Below are 20,250 nucleotides of genomic sequence, written 5' to 3' on the forward strand. Positions count from 1 at the left end.
CTGTATAACTGTAACTCAGGGGCTTCCAAAGCCTTTTGTTTGATTCTTGACAGTTTTTGGCTTGATAATGTGCAACAAGTTGTTTCTACTCTTGGTTTTCTCCATCCTGACTCCTCTGGACGTGTCTTCTTTTGGTTTGATGGTAACACTGTAATTTCTCATCTATATTTACTGAAGAGCCTCTTTTACTCATTGTCTTGGCAGTTTGACTCTGTTCCTCTTTGCTTAGGTCACTTTTCTTGCCTGTGGATAAAGTTAAACAGGACTTGTATCATAATGTGAAACTTTCAAACACATGGCTTGTGATAAGGGATGTAAGAAAGCTTTGTAGGTTCAAACAAAAGTTTTTTATTAATCTTGATTCAACAGTTTTGGCTTCACTTTCAGGGAAGTGTCATATCATTCAAGGTTTTGTGGCTCTTCTTGATCAGATATGCTTCTTCAAAAACTTGTTCTCACACAGGGATCTGTAACACAATCTGTATTTTGTCCCCACCTGCAGCGATTTGACTGCAGCACCGGGGTCTTCCTCACCTCTCACCTTCCTCCGCCTGCACTTACGGCTGTAATAAGTATGCATTTTACCATCCAGTGCGTAATAAGATGTCGGTACATCTGCCACCTGGCTTCTGTGTTAATGCAGTGGTCCGAACCTTGGTGGGCATTTCACCTTTCCATACCGCTGACCGTGATGATCCTGCACCTCTTGTACAAGCCGGAGCAAGCTGTTCCTGCGCCGAGTCCGAGTGATGAATACTAATGAGGAGGTTTACTGAGGTGGAACTTTCCTGCTCCTCGACTAGCGAGTGTCAGGTGTGCAGGAGGTTACTGATGTTACTGGAGATCTTATGCGTGTTAAACGTGCGGATGAGTCAGCGGGGAGGTGACAGGGTGCAGGAGGAAGAGGAAACTCCTCTGGGGGATTTACTCTGTCCCGTTTCATCCCATCAAACAGCATCTTTAGTTAGCATGTGTGTGTGTTTGTGTGTTTGCATGTGACAAAGTGCTTATCGATGGAGCTGGTTCCCCCGTGCCCCAAACACAAGCCAGCCTGTTGTGCAAGAAGCAGAGATCCATGTTGAGGAGTGTGCAGTCAATAGTGCATGACTTCATCCAAACAAGTGTGTTTAACTGCAGGAGCTGGGTGGCACATTGCTCCTCATGTCATCCTGTTTCTGCCTCCTCCTTTCAGCTGCTCTGCCCCGTCTGGCTCTCCGGCTGTCTGGTGTTAAAGCCGGCTGATTCTGCTGACTGCAGGATAGGCACGCAGACACACATGCGTATTAAAGTGCTTTCCATGGTGAGAAAAGCAGCTTTGAGCAGTTTTAACAGCAGGAGGTGAGCTGTCAGGGATTTCAAAACCTTGCAAGTGTCAGGAAAGAGGGGAGGGCTGTGCGTGGGTATAAACGCTGGGAGTGCCTGACCGGCCTACAGGAGATGAATATCTACATGCTGCTTCCACATCAGACATGAAAGAGGGTTTAGAGGATCTCTCTACCTGAGATTCCTTCTCCCCACACACACCTGTCAGAGTGTAAATGCTTTCATCTTCTATCTAAGACGGCAAACACAATACGTTGGGCCGCAGAGCGATTCCTGGATTCACAGAAACCAAAAGAGAAAGTTGTGTGCTTACTTAATACTGCCACTTTATAAAGGTCAAGTGTTTTTCTTCTTCGCTGCTTTGAGTACGTGACTGTGATTACCAATCCACTCATGAAGGTGGATTTGTTGTGACATTTTCCTCCTCGTGATTCAGAGCCTTTGGTTTTTAAAAATAAAACATTATCCGAGGTGCCTGAAGGCAGAAAGGCAAATCCTTAATTCTAACAAACGTTCCAGTGAAAGTAAAACGCTGAACTACACTTGAGGCGTGTCTTGTTTAATTTCTCTGTACAACCGCCTGTTGGGGGATTGAATATGTTGCTGATGGCAAAATAAGAAACAAGATCTCAGCAGGAGGAGTTGTCAAATTTCTGCCAGATGTAAATGTCATAAATCCATCTGTAATGGTGCTGTTTGAACCATCAACAGAGGAGCAGCTGGCGGATTTTCTTTGCTAACATATTATTCAACTCAAGTCTAGTTTATTTATGTACACTGTTAAAAAAATGTAATTTTACAAGAAATGGTCTGTAATTTTTAACATATTTTTCTTGTTGTCTTAAAATACAACACAATACGAGTAGATTTATAGATATTTTCAGTAATTTTACCGTGTTAAAAAAAACAACATAATTTTACAGTTATCAAGCCTTAATAAAGATTTTTTTTTCTGATTTTCAAAAATAGTTTACAAAACCGTAAAATTACAGAAATCTTTTCTTTTTTCTTTTTCTTTTTCTTTCTTTCTTTTTTTTTTTTTTTTTAGCTATTATGCCAATAATAGCATATAGCTGCACCCTGTTCCCTCCTCACTCATGGTTGCAATTTACTGTAAAATAAATAATTAAATTAAATTAAATTAAATTAAATTAAATTAAATTAAATTAAATTAAATTAAAAAAAAAACTTGCTGTGCCCCTGTACAGCAGGGTCTTATATTCACAGTGTCCTCCTCACTCATGGTTACAAGCGCTGTCACAATGAAAATGACTTTTCTTTGAAATAACAGGAAAATAGTCAAATTTAGGACAAAGTGACACATGAGAGGAAAGTGTTTCAAGGAGAAGAGCAGTTTTTTTTTAAAGCCTGTCACTAATTTAAGAACAATTCATTTGTTGTTGTTTTTTACGCAGTTCTGTGTTTTTACAGTTTTTGACCGTAATTCTATGGTATCCATTTAGAAACTTTCCTGCCAGTGCTTTAACAGCTTTTTTTTTTTTTTACCATTCTTTTTTTTTTCATTTTTTACAGTGAAGTCTTACATTTGTTTATATATATATTTCATGTAGTTCTGTGTTTTTACAGTGTTTGACTGTAATTTTACAGTAACTGTCTAGAAACTTTGCTGTCAGTGCTTTAACAGTTTTTTTTATTATCAAGTTATATATGTTTTTACAGTGAAGTCCTACATTTTTTTCAGTTATTTCATGTAGTTCTGTGTTTTTACAGTGTTTGGCTGTAATTTTTACGGTATCCATCTGGAAACTTTGCTGTCAGTGCTTTAACAGTTTTTTTTTTATTAATTTATATTTATTTTTTTTACAGTGAAGTCCTACATTTTTTTCAGTTATATCATGTAGTTCTGTGTTTTTACAGTGTTTGGCCGTAATTTTACGGTATCCATCTGGAAACTTCAGAATTAAATACCATTAACCAATAAAACTCTTAAATACAAGTAAAAATAAAAACATAAAATCATTATTGGATGAAACAATCTCAACTGGAATCAAAAGCGAGGAAGAAGAGATGGTCTTCAGCACTGATTTAAAATGTTAAAGCTTGGTAGCAGACCTTATGTGTAGTGGTAAACTGAGCAGCTATCACAAAAGCTCGGTCGCCCCTGGTTTTTTAGCCTTGTAGAGACGACTGATCCAGACTGATCCAGACTGATCCAGACCAACATACAAGGAATCACAATAGTCCAGATGGGACGTTTTGAAAGCATGCATCACCCTCTCCAGGTCCGTTGGAGGAAGCTAAAATTTAACTTTGATAATAAGGCCCCGTTTACACGGAGACTCCCGCAACGATTCTTCCTTTGCGTTTTCAAAAGCCACCCGCGTTTACATGAGGACGGCGTGAAAACGATCCGCGTTCATACGACTCCAGGAGGAGAAGTCTCCTCTTCTGTTCTTTCTTTTTCTGACGTTTTGTTGTGTGAGACGGTCGGGAATCCAACCATAACGCGCATTACCGCCAACTACTGGCTCAACTGGAAATGTGGCTGAGCGCGGAGCCTTCACCTAAAACTGCGAGTGCGCATGCGCAACGAAATGTTTGCGGAATCGACCGTTTTCGGCGTCGTGTAAACGGGGCCTAAGTCTATCAAACCAATCAATCTTTAAAGCATTATCAAAATACACTCCAAGACTCTTCACAGTGCAGTGCATATCGGAGGAAAGGGGGATGAGAGTGCCTACATCCAGCAGCAGAGGTTGTCCAAACACAGTGATCTCCATCTTGTTTTCATTAAGATTCAGCAGGTTCAGTGTATGATCACCTGAGTCAACAAATAAAAGCAAATAATGAAAAATTCTTAGAAGACAAGTTTCAGTGCAATGACAAGCTTTAAAACCACCACAGTGGAAAATTCAGCCTGGAGTCCGAAGTGAGAAAAGTCCAGTCACACTGAAGAAGAATTAATCCAAAGCTTGAGTTCCCTCCTTTAAAACCTGAGAGCCTGGTAATAATTCCTTTCTTTCTCTGCCTTTCAACCCCCAGGAAACATTTTTATAGCGTGCTTTATTGCCAGCCGGTGGCGACTGATCTTTTGTAATGAAGAGATTAAAAAAAAGGGACAATATTAAATCCCAACAAGACAGGCACAAAAGTTCAAAGCTAACTGTATTTAATTGTTCACCTGCTCTGAACTCTCCTGCCTTCATAGTCTTCAAGCCTCGGTCCCTGAAGCCCCCTTTTCTTTGCAGGTCACCTCACAGAGAAGCCTCAGCGCTACGGCTTTCTTTGAGGACAGACAACGTGTTTTATCTGAAATTTCTTCTCTGAGTTTAATTTCTGATTTTATTTTGAAAAAGCAGCAGACGTATTTCAACTGGCTCTCCTTTTCCTGGAGGCTTTACATCATTTGATCATCTGAAGATTGTCTCAGAGTTTCTGGGAGCTGGTGATGTTTTTACAAGGTGTTTGGGGTGAAAGTATTTGACTTGTGAAATAAGACTTAAAGAGGGGTATTGTACTTTTTTTAAAGTCTTTAATCTGTTTCTTTGATACTATTGTAGTTGCTGTAAAACCTTCTAATCAATATAATTTCTATTTTTTATCTCACTAGTGTTTTAGAAAACGCTCCTTTCAGCCTGTGTCTGCAATACTTTCTTTTAGCTGCTGTCTTTTAAAGGCTACCAACTTCATGAACCCCCTTCCCTCTGGTTGGCCAGCCCATTACAGCATTGTTGCAGAATTGTATTTATTTTTTTTAATTTCTTTTCTTTTTTTTTTTTTGCAGATACATAACATTTTCATTTAGAAAAAAAAAGGGTTTTGAAATTTCAAAAAATGATTGCATTTTTTGCAAATTTCAGGAATTTTCTTTTTAATTAACTTTCAAAGATTTTAGAAAATTTTGCAAATGTATAACACTTCACTTTAACTTGTTTTATTTGCAAATTTTGGAAATTTAAATTATTTTTGGAGTTTTTTTAAATTTAATTGTTTTTGAAAATTTTGCCATATTTTGAAATTTCACTACTTTTTTGAATTTTTGCAAATATATTGGATTTTAATTTTCATATTTTCAAACATTTGAAATTGTAATTTAATTTAATTTTTTCATTTTTGTCTATTTCCAAAATTTTATTATTATTCTTTTTTTTATTTTTTTGAAAATTTGAATTTTGAAATTTCATATATTCTTTTTACATTTCTGCAATTTTTTTCTTTTCTTTTCTTTGAAAAATGTGAAAAATTCTTAAAAAAAATAGACATCACATTTTGAACTTCTTAAATTCAAACAACTGTCATTTGGTATATATATATATATTTTTAACCAAATTTTTACTTTGCATGGAATTGTAGACACTTTGTCTTTATTGTGAAGATAGTTTACTTTTTATGGCTCTGGAGTGACTTAAACCCAGGTGAGCTGAGCCAAAAAGGCTCCTTTAAAAGTAAAGGTTGCAGACCCCTGACTGAGCTGATGTGGCTATTAGCATCTGGCTCACTCGCAGCCGACCAAGAAAAGCACAATTGGCTGCAGAAAAGCAAACAGGATCAGGCTTTACCGCTCCAACCTGTACCAAACTGTGCTGATCCAAACTTGGGCTTTAGTCTCCTTGAAGTGTTTGGTGGTTTGAGTCCAGGACATGACCCCCCCACCACTCTTCTCAGCCGTCCTATCCACTAACATTAAGATAACTGAATGAAAAGAGGTCAAACTTTCTCTGCGCGTTCCCTCCTCTAAGAATATTTCATTCCCAGGATGTCCGTCACGTCTCCTGATGCTGCGTTCTGTTTGGAAAACCAGCGCCCACTAACACAATAAGCGGCAGGAAAAATGATTCAGCTCAGAGAACAGCACGGCTGTCAGCCTCAGCGAGATACACTAATGGAAACAGATAGCATTTAGTTTGGTAAACAGAAGGAGGTAAAGTACATTAAGGATTTCAAGCACAAACAAAGCAATATAACTGTCTTGGAGAAATGAGCAGCTTTGAGATTGTTTTGAAGGAAAACATTTAGTGAAGCAGGCGCAGACGTGTCTTTGGATGATGTGTGTGAGTTTGAGTTTATGCCCGTGTTTGTGCCTTACCCACGGTGAGCTGACCGGTCAGATGACCCTGGTCGTTTCTGGCATTTACTGTCACATTTCTGTCTGATTGGAGGATCAATGGGCTGTCCTGAAAGGGAGACAGAGGAAGAGAAAAGGGAGGATGAATAAAACAGCATGTTAAAAATGAAACGCACGTATTTATGTTACCCAGCATCCCGCGGGCTCCCAGTCAATACTGCATTAACCTGCATCACCAGCACAGCCTCGGCTTGTATCAACCTTCACACCGCATACTTGACTCACTCTCCTCTGCTGGTCTGACACACTCACACTGCATTTCATTTACATAATCTGTTCAAAACAGCATCCTGTCAGAAAGTGTGTGTGTGTGCGTGTGTGTGTGTGTGTTCACAAAAAAAGGCAATTATTCCCCACCTAACGAGCTAAATACGACTGTGACCCTGACCTCTGCTCTCCACTTCAGTCTGATTGAGCCACACGCTGCACACGCTAGTTTACATTCAGAGGATGTGTTGCAGTGAACGCAAACACAGTGTCGGCCATTTTTATCAGGTTCTAAACTTCATCTAACAACTTTTTCCCCTTCTTCTTTAGACATCTTCCTCCTCTGTCTGCACTTGACTCTGCTCAGATTATGAACCACTTCCTCCCATCACTCTCCATCACATCGCCCCACTTACACACTTTCCTCTTGTAGTCTATTTCCATTCCCTTATTGCCCCTTTCTCGCTGATTTTTAAATTGCTTATTTGTTTTGGTGGCGTGAAATGAATAGCTCACAGGTGACCCAATTTCTCCGTTGATTTCCCAACTTAATATGTTTCTGCATTCTGGTCTGAATTCCAAATGAGAAATGGGTTAAAATTGGAAAGTTGTTGATCCGTTGAAAGAGAAAAATCCCCCCCCCTCCTTCCTTTGCTCGTCACTCTCAATCTTCTTCTTGTTCCCTCTCCCCTTGTTATTCTATTTGTGCGTTCTGTTTACACGTCGAGACCAAATTTCTAATATGTCACACTTGTCTGTGCTCCATTTAAGAGCCTCCAGAGAGTCCTTGGACGGGCTGATCACAAATACAACCAGTGCAGAGGCTTGAGGAAGACAGACCCCTGTATCACCTGTGTCATCATAAAGGTGAACACGCATTTGTTAGCTTCTTTAAACTCTACATTAAAACTGTTAGCAGCATCAAAATATCTTATTGTTCTGTTTTTGGTTGTTCTAGCAACATTCTAACTGTGACAGAGCAGCCGATGTTCTGGAGTAAAGAGCGACTGTGCTAATTGACGACATTTAGAAGAACGTGATTGTAAACAGGGTCACACTTTACACCAAAACACTACTGAGGTCTGTGGCTTCTGTTGACCAGGTTTGACCACATGTTCGTAATTACTCTGATATTCTTAAATCCTACTGTGTGTAATGCTAACCTTACAGTACGCGTACCTGTATGCAGCTTTACAGCTGGCTAACAATGTCTTCAGTTTTTTTTTTTGTTTGTTTGGTCTTGCCTTTTGTTTTTATCCTCTGTGAGGCACTTTGTGTTGCACAAGCATGAAAAGTGCCATACAAATAAATAAAGTTAAAGTTGAAATAAAGAAAAGGGCTTGCTTTTAATGAATATGCTATTTATGTTTTAATTGTTGTTTTATGTTTTTAATGCTTAGTTTTGTTTTATTGTTTTTGACATTTATTTCATTTTTTATTTTATTTTTTTTATTTGATTATTTTATTTTATTTTATTTTATTTTATTTTTTACTGTTAAGCACTTTGGTAGGCCAGTTGCTGTTTTAAAAAAAATGAAAAAAAAAAAAAAAAAAAAAAAAAAAACTAAAATAAACTAAATAAATACATAAATAAATAAGGATATAAATACATCAAATATATTAAATAAATAAATAAACAAATAAACAAATAAAAACACAAATAAATACATCAAATATATTAAATAAATAAATAAAAAGATTAAAAAAAAATAATAATAAAGTTTACATGGTTTTATACTTGGAGTTTGTGGTTGAACCAACAGAAAATGAAATAATACATCTGTTTACAACATTGACCAATTAGGTAATTATCAGACAAAACAACAGAAAACTTCTAATATTATATTGTTAAGAAAATAGACAAAAACATTTTTTAAAAAGGAAGCACGTTCTGGAGTTCTTGTACATGCTTTACTCACAGACAGAAGGTCTTTAAGTCAAAGGGGCTATAAGAAATCATTTACCAAGTGGGGAATTCACCTCTGTATCTCTAAAGTCTTCTATATTAACACGAAGCTAGCAAAAAGAAACATCAACGATCATCTGTAGAGTGTAGAGCAAGGAGCAAAATGCTGTGAGAAAAATGGAAGCTATGCGGAAGTGTTAAAGGTTGCTGTTTATCGAGAATCTGCTTGAGGCTGGCAGCAAAAAGACCAGAAACCACAAACACACCAAGCAAAATCAAAAATGAAAAACAAAAAGAAAACAAAACAAGAATTTTACACTATTAAACAACACATGTACAGCCCGGTTACAAAAACATCTTGGATCTGAAAAGCTAATTTGGCTATCTACACACACTGTACAGTCTGTGATTTTTTTTTCTAACTTGGTGATTTAGAAGATATCTGAATCATTTAATTGTCCAATCAGAGACACTGCTCAGCTCACATGACCGGCAGGCGCCCTATAGCTGTTAGAAAGGAAGCTCAAAGCACCTGTCGTACCAAATGTGGCTGAATCCGAGGACTGGCTTCATTTCAAGTTATCAGGAACAGGCGGGTGATGTTGCTCCTGGCTGGGGACCCCTTTGAACCAACAGACTATCCTTCATAATATGCAAAGAAATGTCAACTTTAAGAACTTTTTCCAATATATATTCACTTTTTAAAAATTATTACATTTGTTTAGAATAGGAAATCATGAACAAACAAAAGCCAGATTCACACATGTAGGTTGTTGCGAAAGGGAGAAGGCATTTCATGGCTCTGTTTGCTTTTCTTACATCGAGCCAGTAGTCAGACAAAGTTCAGTCAGTTTTTTTGATAGTTTAAAAACAGGCGCAAACCACCAAGTTGGCACGGATCATGACATTCTCAAGCCGAAGTTGCAGCTGTCCCATGAGGTGTGGTTAGGTACAATCGAAAACATGTGAACCTGACGATTATGGTACTTCACGTGTTGTATGTTCAGGACAAATGGTTATAAGAGAAAAAAACTACATACAAATATCATTGTTAAAATATAGATTTTCCCTTCCCTCCAATTTTCTGAGGCCCCCCTTATGCTCCCTGGCGGCCCACCAGAGGGCCATGGCCCCCACTTTGAAAACCACTGGTCTATGGTTTAGAGTGGTAAGAGCGCTCACTCTGACACTACTTTTGAAAACCAAAAACCAAATGAACACAGAGCACCAACTCTGTCTGTGTTTCCACATTGCTTTAAAGACAGAGCAGTGTCGAGACTGAATAAGATGGTTTGGAGCTGAGTTTATGACCAAATATGGCACTCAGGACTCCATGTGTTGAGTACGTAATCCTAAAATGAAAAATCATTCTTATTATGATAGATTTGGTGCCGTTCTTCATCTGGATGTAGTTTTCTGGCTCCTTGATCACGACCAAGGTCTCAGACTTAGCGGTCTATGTGTTTGTCTTTGGTTTGAGAGGATTCCTGGTTTACTGACACAAGTTTATATCTTCATATTTCACAGTCTAAATGTAACCACAGATGATTTTGTCACAGATGATTTTGTCACAGACATCGCATGATTTGTGTGTTTAAACCCGTCTCTGGTCTACACCTTGGATTTCTCCACTGTTATTACTCGAAGCTGGGAGTCATTTCCCACCCGTCAGAAAAGCCCACACAAGAAGCAAACACAAACATGTCCTGTGTACAACCTCACATGCGTAATTAACATATCCTCAATATACACACGCTAATTTGCAAACGAGTACTCAGGTGTAAGTTCTTTCATCCCTGGCCTCTCTGCCGGTAAACACACCACCCACTTCGACAGGTGACAAATTTGCAGACAACAAATGATGCTCATTGTGCATCGCCTCTCTCATCTGTTTCCCGACGCATGTGCTGGATTAATTATTTTCAACAGGGCGTGTGATAGGCTTCACTGTATTATCTTTCCACTCTGTTTAAAGCCACGGACGCTTTGTAAAGCATGACAGATGTAATGTGCTGCGTATCATTCCAGCCCGGTGGGCAGCGTGCATGAACAGGCTCCATCCCATCCGCTTAGTGCAGGACTCAGTCATTTAGAAGTGCAGCCGTAGACAGAAACTCTTATTTGATTAAGTGCTCGCATGCAAATGTGGAGAAATGCCGACTGTAAATAATTGCTGCATATTAAACAGCTGCTAATTTCTATTTACACAACAGTTGATTGAAGCAAAACAATCTGCTCGGTGGAGCTTTAACGAGAAGCGTAGGAGCAGGTAACAATAACTGCTCGATGATGAGGAAATGATTTCACACTATCCTCCTGAAACCAGTTTGGATATTAACACAGAGGTTATTAAAAGATGGATGACACAACAGGCTCCCAAAAGTGTAGACAAAACATTTAGAGCTCCAAGCTGCAATTAAGAATACAAATCACTAGCAATCTCCGGTCTCAGAATATGACGCTGATGCTGATGGGATTAAAACTGCAGTTCGTCAACCGTCCACTTGAGGCAGAATGCAGGAACACCAGAAACCACATACACACTAATTTAAAAAAGACAATCTTTACATCAGAAGAAGCTTTAGAGTTTTGTCCAAATAAGGTCAAGGCTGATTTAACGGACAGGTGGGCACTCTATGGATATCTGTGAAGTGGCGTAAGCCCCGCCCCTTTACATCTTCCTAAATCAATCACATAAATTAAAGCCAGGCTGAGTTGAGCTTTATAATATGGCGTCCTACAAAGATGGACTTCAGAACTCCATATCCAGAACAGATGAGTGACATCACAGAGACTCTGTCCTTGTGTTTTACAGTCTACAAACCATGACGGGAAACTGGTCGAGCTCTAAAATCTGTATGCACTATAAAACACGTTTTTCCTCATGTACAGCACAAGTCTTGATGGCTGAAGGTGATTGTTCTGCTGATTTACGCCACACGTCAGTCTTTGTAAAGTATTAATGAAGTATGTCATGCTTAAGGAAAGGGTGTTACAGCATAATTGGCAGCTCTGTCACCAATTGTAGGCCCTGTGGCATAGAGCACTCAGTCTGTATGGAAGAGAAGGTACAGCAAGAGAAATACGAACATGAGAGTGTTTTAACTTTCCTCCATATTGTGAGTCTTTAAAGCACCGGTGCTCCCATTTTTAAAGAACTCCTTCAATTCTTTTACTTCTCAATTATTTTGGCCCGTGAAAAAGTCAAATGGATGCTGAAAGAAGAGAAGATGAGCTTCCCAAGCATGATTTCTGACACTTAAAATATTTCATGACGATCTGTTTTAATTGGACTGCCTCACCACCTTGTGGCCTGGAGCCTCACCTACACTGTTGTGCAGACGTGACTTTTAGCAAGGCGTGTGTTTGTTTTGGAATTAAATGGACAATGGGTTGGAAAAAAATGTCTTTGTTCAAGTCAACTTTTTACTGTATACATCGCGCCGAGGCAGTTACGTAGCGATATCCCCAACACAGTCGAGACAGATGTCTGTCTAACACGAGTCTGGTTCTGTCCGAGGTTTCTGCCCGTTAAAGGGAAGTTGTTCCTCTCCATTGTAACTTGCTAAATGCTGCAAAGTCCTGACCTCATGGTGGATTAAGATCAGATAAGACTCCTTATCTTGTCTTGATGTTGGGTTTCTGCTAATAAAATGTTATTAACATTTACGGGTCTAGACCTGTAAATGTTTTTGTAAAGTGTCTTGAAATAACATTTGTTATGATTTGGCGCTATATAAATAAAGATTGATTGACTGATTGATTGATTGATTGATATGGTTTGAAACGTGACATCAAGCAACAGGTAGTCACTGGCTTTATGTAGCGCTATCGCTAACGTGACAACAAGTAAACCCATCTGTCTGTATGTAGCTTAGTACCTGTCTACACTAAGCGCAGCTCTAAGACGTGTCTGTAATGTGTTTTAAAAAGAAAATTAATTGTGTGTGAGTGAAGTATTACATTGAAGGAAACTAGTGAAAGATGAATTAATGTAATAAATGGTATGTTTCCTTTTTTTTGGTATAATAACTCCCTGATAAAAGTGAAAGTTAGGGTATTGGGTACCTGCTGTCATGTTGTTGGTACTGGTTTATGGTTAATAAAAGAAGAGAAAACTAAAAGACAAAATGATAGAAGGAGGTTGCGTCATGTAGGAGGCGGAGAGAAGAATCGCTGTGAAAAAAGACAACATCGAACAGGCGGGCCTATATAGTAAGGGCCTGGAACAAAAGAAAAGTAACAAGCTATCCAGTACAAGAAGCATTAAAAGGTAAAAAATAAATAAACCTGAGGGTAGTTAAGTAGTGTGTCGGACGGATTAAGGAAGTGCGCCAGGAGCTGGAGGGTTCTGCCTTGGATTTAAGTTCCCAGGAGTTGGTGAGGCCGTCTGTCATTTGCCTTTTTTTCCCAGGTATATCAAAGTTTTTTGGTGATCGATAAAGTTTTTTTTTTTTTTTTTTTTTTTTTTAAATCCGTGTGGATCAACTTTCATTTCCTGGTGGATTTACATTTTCTGTTAAAGATGACAGGGACAAAAAACAGTGTGAAAGACAATTTAAAAGACCTTTAAAAAGGACAAGGGGGTTCTAATTTTCCTTTAAGTTTCCCCCCAAAGTGCTTTTTGACGCCAACTTGAGAAAGGTGGTGTTGTCACACAGTCATCTACCAATCAGAGCTAACGTAACCTCACTCTTCATTTTATTGATAGACTCTCAAGTTTGAACAGACCACTGCAGAATAACTGCTGCACGTGGGTTGGAGTCAACATTAGCACAAACAGTTTAGCCCTTTTAGCCTTTAGCTCGTGCTCTATCTCTCTCCTGTTTCTCTTTCTTCTGCTCTTCTGTCCTTTTCCTGTCTGACAGTTAGGCTCCAGTGTCCACCATCACTACTAAATTAATCACAGAAATCATTTTCAGTAGAGAAAAACTCAGATCTTTCCTCTCACCATTAAAACTTCCTCAGTCAGCGTGGTGTTGTCATAGAGACATGAAGTGGATGGTTGCCAGGTTCAAACACACAGTGCTTAACTACGATGTCTTTGCTCTGGTCATTAACTAGAACAATGAGAAGCTTTTATGACACACACTTCAGTTAAAGCCACGCGAACAAACACTGCATGTTTAGTGAAATGTATTCAGGAAGTGAGAATGGGCCACAGGCATAAAGCACTCCAAAATTAAACACCCCCGCACTGATCTACAGTATAGATACATGCATATTTGAACACTGAGCTGTAAAGAGCTGCAGCTTGTTAATACCAGTGAGGTCTGTGCTGCAGCTATTCCATTAAAGAATCATGTTAGAGCGTATTATAGTAGTGCATCCTCAATATTCATTGAGTTCAGACGGAGTTTTCTGAAGCATAAATGGTTAATCCCCCTGTATGAGAGTCCGTCTGTATGTTCTTGATTTCCTGTGAAGTTTGCGTGATGTTAGATGAAGGTTTGACACTTCCTCTCTTTAATAATAGTTTGATGTGGGGCATATTTTTTATTTACTTGGAGAAGCTTTTCGCTCAGCAGGATGCTAACCGTTGAATTTCTCAGAAGTTAACCCATGTGGCGATGCATGCATCAGCTCCAACAGCGTTTGATGCAGGAAATTCATTCCCACACTGTGTGAAGACTGTGTGTCTGCATGTTCAAAGTTTGTACTTTTGTGTTTGTTTTTTTTTCATATAAAATGAATATATTCTCGTGAACCATGACATGTGAGCATTGCCAAGCTCTTGTGCCAGGAGCAGACTACAGCTGCCCAACACGGATGATTAACACGCTCTCGCTCGCTGACAGCCAACAAATCATGCTGTGGCCAATTTCCAAGTGGCTCTGATGATTATAGATGAGTCCATCTCAGAATCGCTGTCATCTAACAATGCAGTCATACACAACGTTTCTGCATAAGAATACTGATCAGACACTGTACGGCAAGAGCTCTCCACTGAGTTTACTGATAACACATGAGACACACCAGACATGGACACATCATCCTTGCCTCAATTCAGGCCAACATGTAGATATACGAAGGGCAAATTCCATTTGTCATTCTTCCCCCTCTCTCTTCATCTTACCCCTTCCCCTCGGCCCTCTGTTTTAAGGACCAGGGAAAAGGGTATGGAATGAATTTTGTGTCTTAAATCAAGGGCATTGATTTAAATAAATAAAATAATACAAAACTTTATCTGTATCTTTTACTACACTTTTGAACTAAGGCTGTATTCAGAGCAGAAAAGTCCTGTGGTCCACTTGTTTGGTCCGGACCAAAAGCGGACTTTATTTTTTAGGATTTAGTGCGGTTCGTATTCAGATTGTACTTTTTGCAAGTGGACTATATTCTGTAAACACATCCAGGTGTGTGAGGATCAGTGCTCTCATTGGACAGCACTGACAAAGGGCGGCACACAGAGTACAGACCTGGAAATGGAGGTAAACATGTGTGTTTGTGCTCTTATTAGAGCTGCTAAATCATTTTCAGTTTCAAGAGCAGCTCCTTCAAAGCAGCTTAACAACACCGTTTACAATTTAGGAACAGGAAGACCAATGATCGCAGCAAGGAGGCGCTATGCTCTGCGTGTCCTGACCCACAACATGCTAGCAACAGCGTGGCTAAACAGAAGACGGAGGATCAGGTATGAACCAAAGACGGTTAGGTTACGGTGGCTCTATAGGCCCAAAAGGAGCATGTATCCTGTAGTTAGTTCAGATGGACCTTGGTTTGTATCAGACCTGCACCGGAGAACCACGAACCGCACCAGAGTTCGTTTGGAAGCGGACCCAGACCACCTCATAAAGTGGGTCTGGGTCCGGTTGTTTGGTCCGCACCAGGGTTCGTTTGTGTCTATTCACACCAGCATGAAAAGTCCGCACCAGCGTGGGAAACCAACCCTGGTCCGTTTAAAGTGGACCAAACAGTCCAGGTCTGAATACGCCTTAAGCATTCACCAACACACCAGATGATCGGCTCAACTCTACTTCAGTGGAGATCTCCCAAAAGCTGCTTCTGGACAAGACAGTTATAGCACCACCTACAGGCCTGGCATGGTTACTACAGCATTTTCAGTCCATCAGCGTTTCTGTGTAAATACAGATTTTTTTCACTGCGTTGTCTCAGTGTTTTAGCGTTTTCAGATGAAACTTGTCGTATAAACATGGCCTTAATCTACGTTTCTATAACCATGGGCTCCATCCCTCCTGCTCCTGTCTTGCTTGTGAATCTCCTCCCACCAGCGTGAACAAACACACGACAGGCACATGCATGTCACGCTGTCTCTTGTGAGCTGACACCACACACACCACTCCGCCATCAATTCAGTTAATAGTTTAATTTCACTCTAATTATAATTACAGGCGCGTGCACGCCAGCCTAAGGTAGCCAATGTAATTAGTCAGGTAATAATAAGCCATGGACTCATTGCTCATCATCGCGGCCTCCAGCCACCAGTGCAGATGGGGCCTAATAACAGTCTCCAGCCTGTCTGTCTGTCACACTGCCTGTGTCACGGCTCTATCCGACCGTCTGTGGGATGTCAGCCTCCACACGTCCAGACTAGAGGTTTGCAGATGACCTGCATCTCTTTGTTTCTCGTCTTCAGCTCCCACATCAGTCTCTACCTTCATTAAAAAGCAAAGCCTCATTCATGATACATTAGGTTGATTCGTCTTTGTGATCAACCCAATAACAGCTTTTAGTCTCTGCTGTATTCCTGTGACTGCCTGTCACACCTTTCTCTCCAGTTGTCTGTCCAAAAAGTTACACAACAGGAACTTTTATCTGGCAATTCACTAAAACGCTCTCTGCTCTTTCATCTCTCCCTCTTTCCAAAATGCCATCTCTCTTGACAGTCAGCCTTTTAGTTCGGAGCTTTATTTTCTGCTGTGAGTTGGAGTCCAAAGTTGCTCTAACTGAGCCCACAAGTTGTGAGTCAGTACTTCCGAAGAGGAACCAGTGTTATGGTGATTTATGCTGCCAAAATTCAAGAGCATAGATGAGATTCAAATATGACAATCAAGAGCAAATATATAGGAAGGGTATATCCTCTGTATAAAACATGAACGTAGCCTCTGTTCCTGAAACAGTGAAATGAAGCCAATCGTTATGGCGCTGGCTGTAAGTTTTATTTTGAACAGCTACAGAGCGCTCCTCAGTCACGTGACCTGAGCTGTGCCTAAGATTGGACAATCCAACAATCCTAACAACTTCTAAACTACTGAGTTAGAAAAAAATTCGCTCACCGTTCAGTGTGTGCCGATACTGAAACCAGCATTTTAGACTCAAGCTGTTTTTGAACCAGGCTGTAAATATTTTTTAATGCTGTAAAAGTCTGTTTTTATGGCTGGGTGTGTAAGTGTTTTCCGGTCTTTCTGCAGCCAGCCTCAAGCGGATTCTCAACAGCAAAATTAAGTAGGGCTGGGCGATTATGGTAAAAAAAAGAATCCCGATTATTTTAAGTGATATTGAAATCACGATTAATATACACAATTATTCATTTATTCAAAAACTTCAGTACTGATTTAAACAAAACTTTAAAGAACCAGCAAGTGGCACATACAGTATTATGGATACACATAAGTCACACACACTCGCTGTGGCTGCACATGGAACACAGAAGCACTATGAAGCACAGGAACTTGCATACATCTACACTGTGTGGCATATTAATTGTTTTTCCTCGATTATATTGTTTTTATGATTGTCAGATGACAAAATTGAAATCACGATTAAAATCCAATTAATTGTCCAGCCCTAACATTAAGCACTTTAGCATAGGCTTTATTTACTAAGCAGATGTTGACCCTTGGTTAAAACCTAGGACAGAATTTGGGCAAAGTTTAAACGTGACTGCAAAATACTTTAGTGTCATGACAAAAAAGTATTTTCAGAAACAATAGAGCAGTCCCAAAACAAATTTATCCCTAAAAATTGTTATATATATATATATATATATATATATATATATATATATATATATATATATATATATATATATATATATATATATATATATATAACAATTTTTAGGGATACATTTGTTTATAATATATATATTATGATTATATATATATATATTATTATTTATAAATATTTATAAAAATTTTAAAAAAGTTCTCCTATATTTGCAATATTTTTTTAAAAAAAAGTAAAGTATAAAAAAATCATTAAATTAAAGCAAATGTTATAAAAAAAAATTCAAACTTCATTTTTGATGTAGAACTGTTTAGTGAAAAATAAATAATTAAAGAACATTTTTTCCTTTAGTGCACCTCTGTTTTGTTTTAAGCATAGTGAAAAATTATCGCTTGAGAAGAAATGAAAGAAAATGTTTTTTGAGGTAGAGAGTTAAGAAAGCAGAGTGGGTGGAGCTTCTTGCTAGTTTGCCGGGCGCCGGGCTGAGCCACGTGACGGTGCAACATCAAAACACAGGAGGGAAGGGGGTGCTAAAAAGTGTGCTGCTCCACGATGTGACACAGCGGCACTTACACAGTCAGGTCGCCACTTTTGTAAAACCACAGCAGTCAGTGCATGCAGGAGAAAAAATTCAACAAGAGTATATATTTTTACTCTGGTATCCTTCAATATCAATACCAACATTGGTATCAATGTTATTGATAATTGGATGGATCCGCCCACCTCTATCACGGGCAGAAGCTCCTCAGCCAATGAGCAGGTGGATCTCATTTATGCTCTTGAATTTTGGCATTTTAGTGCCGCCATACAGTGTTTGGTGTCAAACCTCTTCTTCAGGAACTAAAAGAAGGGTCTTAACAAAGTCTAACAACGTCTGTTTCTCTTCGTTAATATCTGAAGAATCTAACGCTCATTGTTGTGAGCAGCAGGGGAAGTAATGAGGAACGTCCTCGCAAAACTTATGGAGTTGGTTGTTGACTTCAGGAGTTGAGGGGAGCAGAGATTGATGTTTGAACTAACCAGCAAAGACAAGTCCATGGTATATAGTCGGAGCCATAACAGCATACCAATCAACAATGTGTGATGAAGTGCCCGCGGTGTCCCTCCACTCCTCTTAAAACTTTAATTCAGCTAATTAGCAGGCACTATTAAATAAGTGATGTGTTTGTTAGTGTGCTGTGCTAATGTGTTGTTTTCAGTCCCCGCGGCCGTGTAACGACAGAAAACAAACCCCGGTTTCTCACCAGCGTGCTCTCTGGATGCTTCACTTTAATATGTTGACGGGTGTTGATGTGCGTCCAGGGGCCTCATCATCTCTTTTTACATGTCGTTAGTGTCCCGACAAGCCGTGTGATGACAGCTTCATCATCATGGTGGAATAGTTAAAATTCAGCATGACAGGCTGCATGAGAAGAGACGGTTGAGATGGAGTCTGGGTGTCTGGGCTTGAATTTTGCACTTTTTAAAAACTAAAATGTTTGATGGAGTTGGTCCTGCATGACAAACCACAACAAGAGCCCCTGAGTTATTGTCTATTACTTATTGATCAATGATTATTGCAGTAGGCCTCTCTATCTTGAACCTTTTTTTAACTTTTGTCTTCTCATTTCATTTCTCTTTGGATTAAGAGGCTGTTCGTACTTTTTATGGCTCATGTGATGTAATGGTCACCAAACCGACTAAGTTTGCAGTGTCTTTTTACTATTTTTGCTCCTGTGTGTCCCCGGGAATCCCATGGCCCTTTATATATTTATTGTTCTCTAAACAGTCCTTGTTTATTTATTTTTCATGGTTAGCCATATCAAATCATTTAATTTATATATTCTTATCCCCATTGTGGAAGGAATAAAAGCTTATCTTGTCTAATCTTGAGTGACATTTTTACTACTTTTCTCCTGTGTTTGTCTGGAGATCCTACATGTAACCATGGCTGCATGGTTCACATGTGAAATCAGCTTTTAGCAGCCTGTAGCATGTCGATGCTAACCGGTGCAAGGCCGGATGTTTCCCCACAAGGTGAGGAGAAGGAGGTGAGGACGACGTGCTGGTTCTCACAGGTGAGCTAAGAAGTGACGACATGGACCTGTCCTTCCATCCATCGTTATTGGGAACGTAAGATCTATCTCCAATAAGATGGACAAGCTAGCTGTGCTAACCCAGCAACAGAGGGAATACCAGAGGGCAGAGTAGCATCATGCTATTCACAGACATGGCTAACAGAGCTAACAGCAGACACCAAGGCCACATGTGAAGAGCTTCACCTGCTGTGAGCAGACAGGATCCAGGAGACAGAGACTGAACAGACTGCTGAAGAAGCTCAGTCCTGGACCCTGTGGAGGTGGAGGCTGGCTGACTGGACAATGATGGACAAGCTGTCAGCATCTATTTTCTTATGGAGCTTTTTACACTTTCTATACACTTTCTTACTTTGGTTTTCTTGATTGCTGCTGAGACTCCTCCTGAATTCCCCCTTAGGAATAAATAAAGTATTTTCTATTTCATTCTATTCATCCTTCTCATACTTAAAGTAAATTTTAGCTAAAGATGATTTATCAAATGAAGGTTGTGTTTTTTAATTTTTTTCAGACATTCATGATCAGAAACGGAATAATTTTACCTTGAGGACACTTTGTGGATTAAATTCACCCACTTAAAGCAGTTTTATAATATAAACTGTCAAAGAGCCATGATGAGGGTAAAAACACATCTGAATTCTAAGTTGTCGATCAATTTAATTAGTGAGAACATGTTTACAACATCTGATCTGAGGACATGCTTCTTCTTATTAGTTAGTCACAGTCTTATAAATGGTTAGTTT

General features: G+C 39.3%; 1 protein-coding gene across 2 annotated transcripts in view; it reads right to left on the bottom strand.

Moving 5' to 3' along the window:
• The window catches only part of LOC141802568 (zeta-sarcoglycan-like), a 602,901-nt gene that overhangs the window by 120,746 nt on the left and 461,905 nt on the right, over window positions 1–20,250 (bottom strand). For both annotated transcript variants that reach the window (XM_074686112.1, XM_074686119.1), the window contains exon 4: window positions 6,371–6,458. In XM_074686112.1, the coding sequence (XP_074542213.1) occupies window positions 6,371–6,458 (88 nt within the window). The remainder of the gene's footprint in view (window positions 1–6,370; window positions 6,459–20,250) is intronic.

Source organism: Halichoeres trimaculatus, unplaced genomic scaffold (genome assembly GCF_033239565.1).
Source record: "Halichoeres trimaculatus isolate MK-OKI-2021-1 unplaced genomic scaffold, fHalTri1.1 fHalTri1_scaffold_2, whole genome shotgun sequence".
Classification (NCBI taxonomy): domain Eukaryota; kingdom Metazoa; phylum Chordata; class Actinopteri; order Labriformes; family Labridae; genus Halichoeres; species Halichoeres trimaculatus.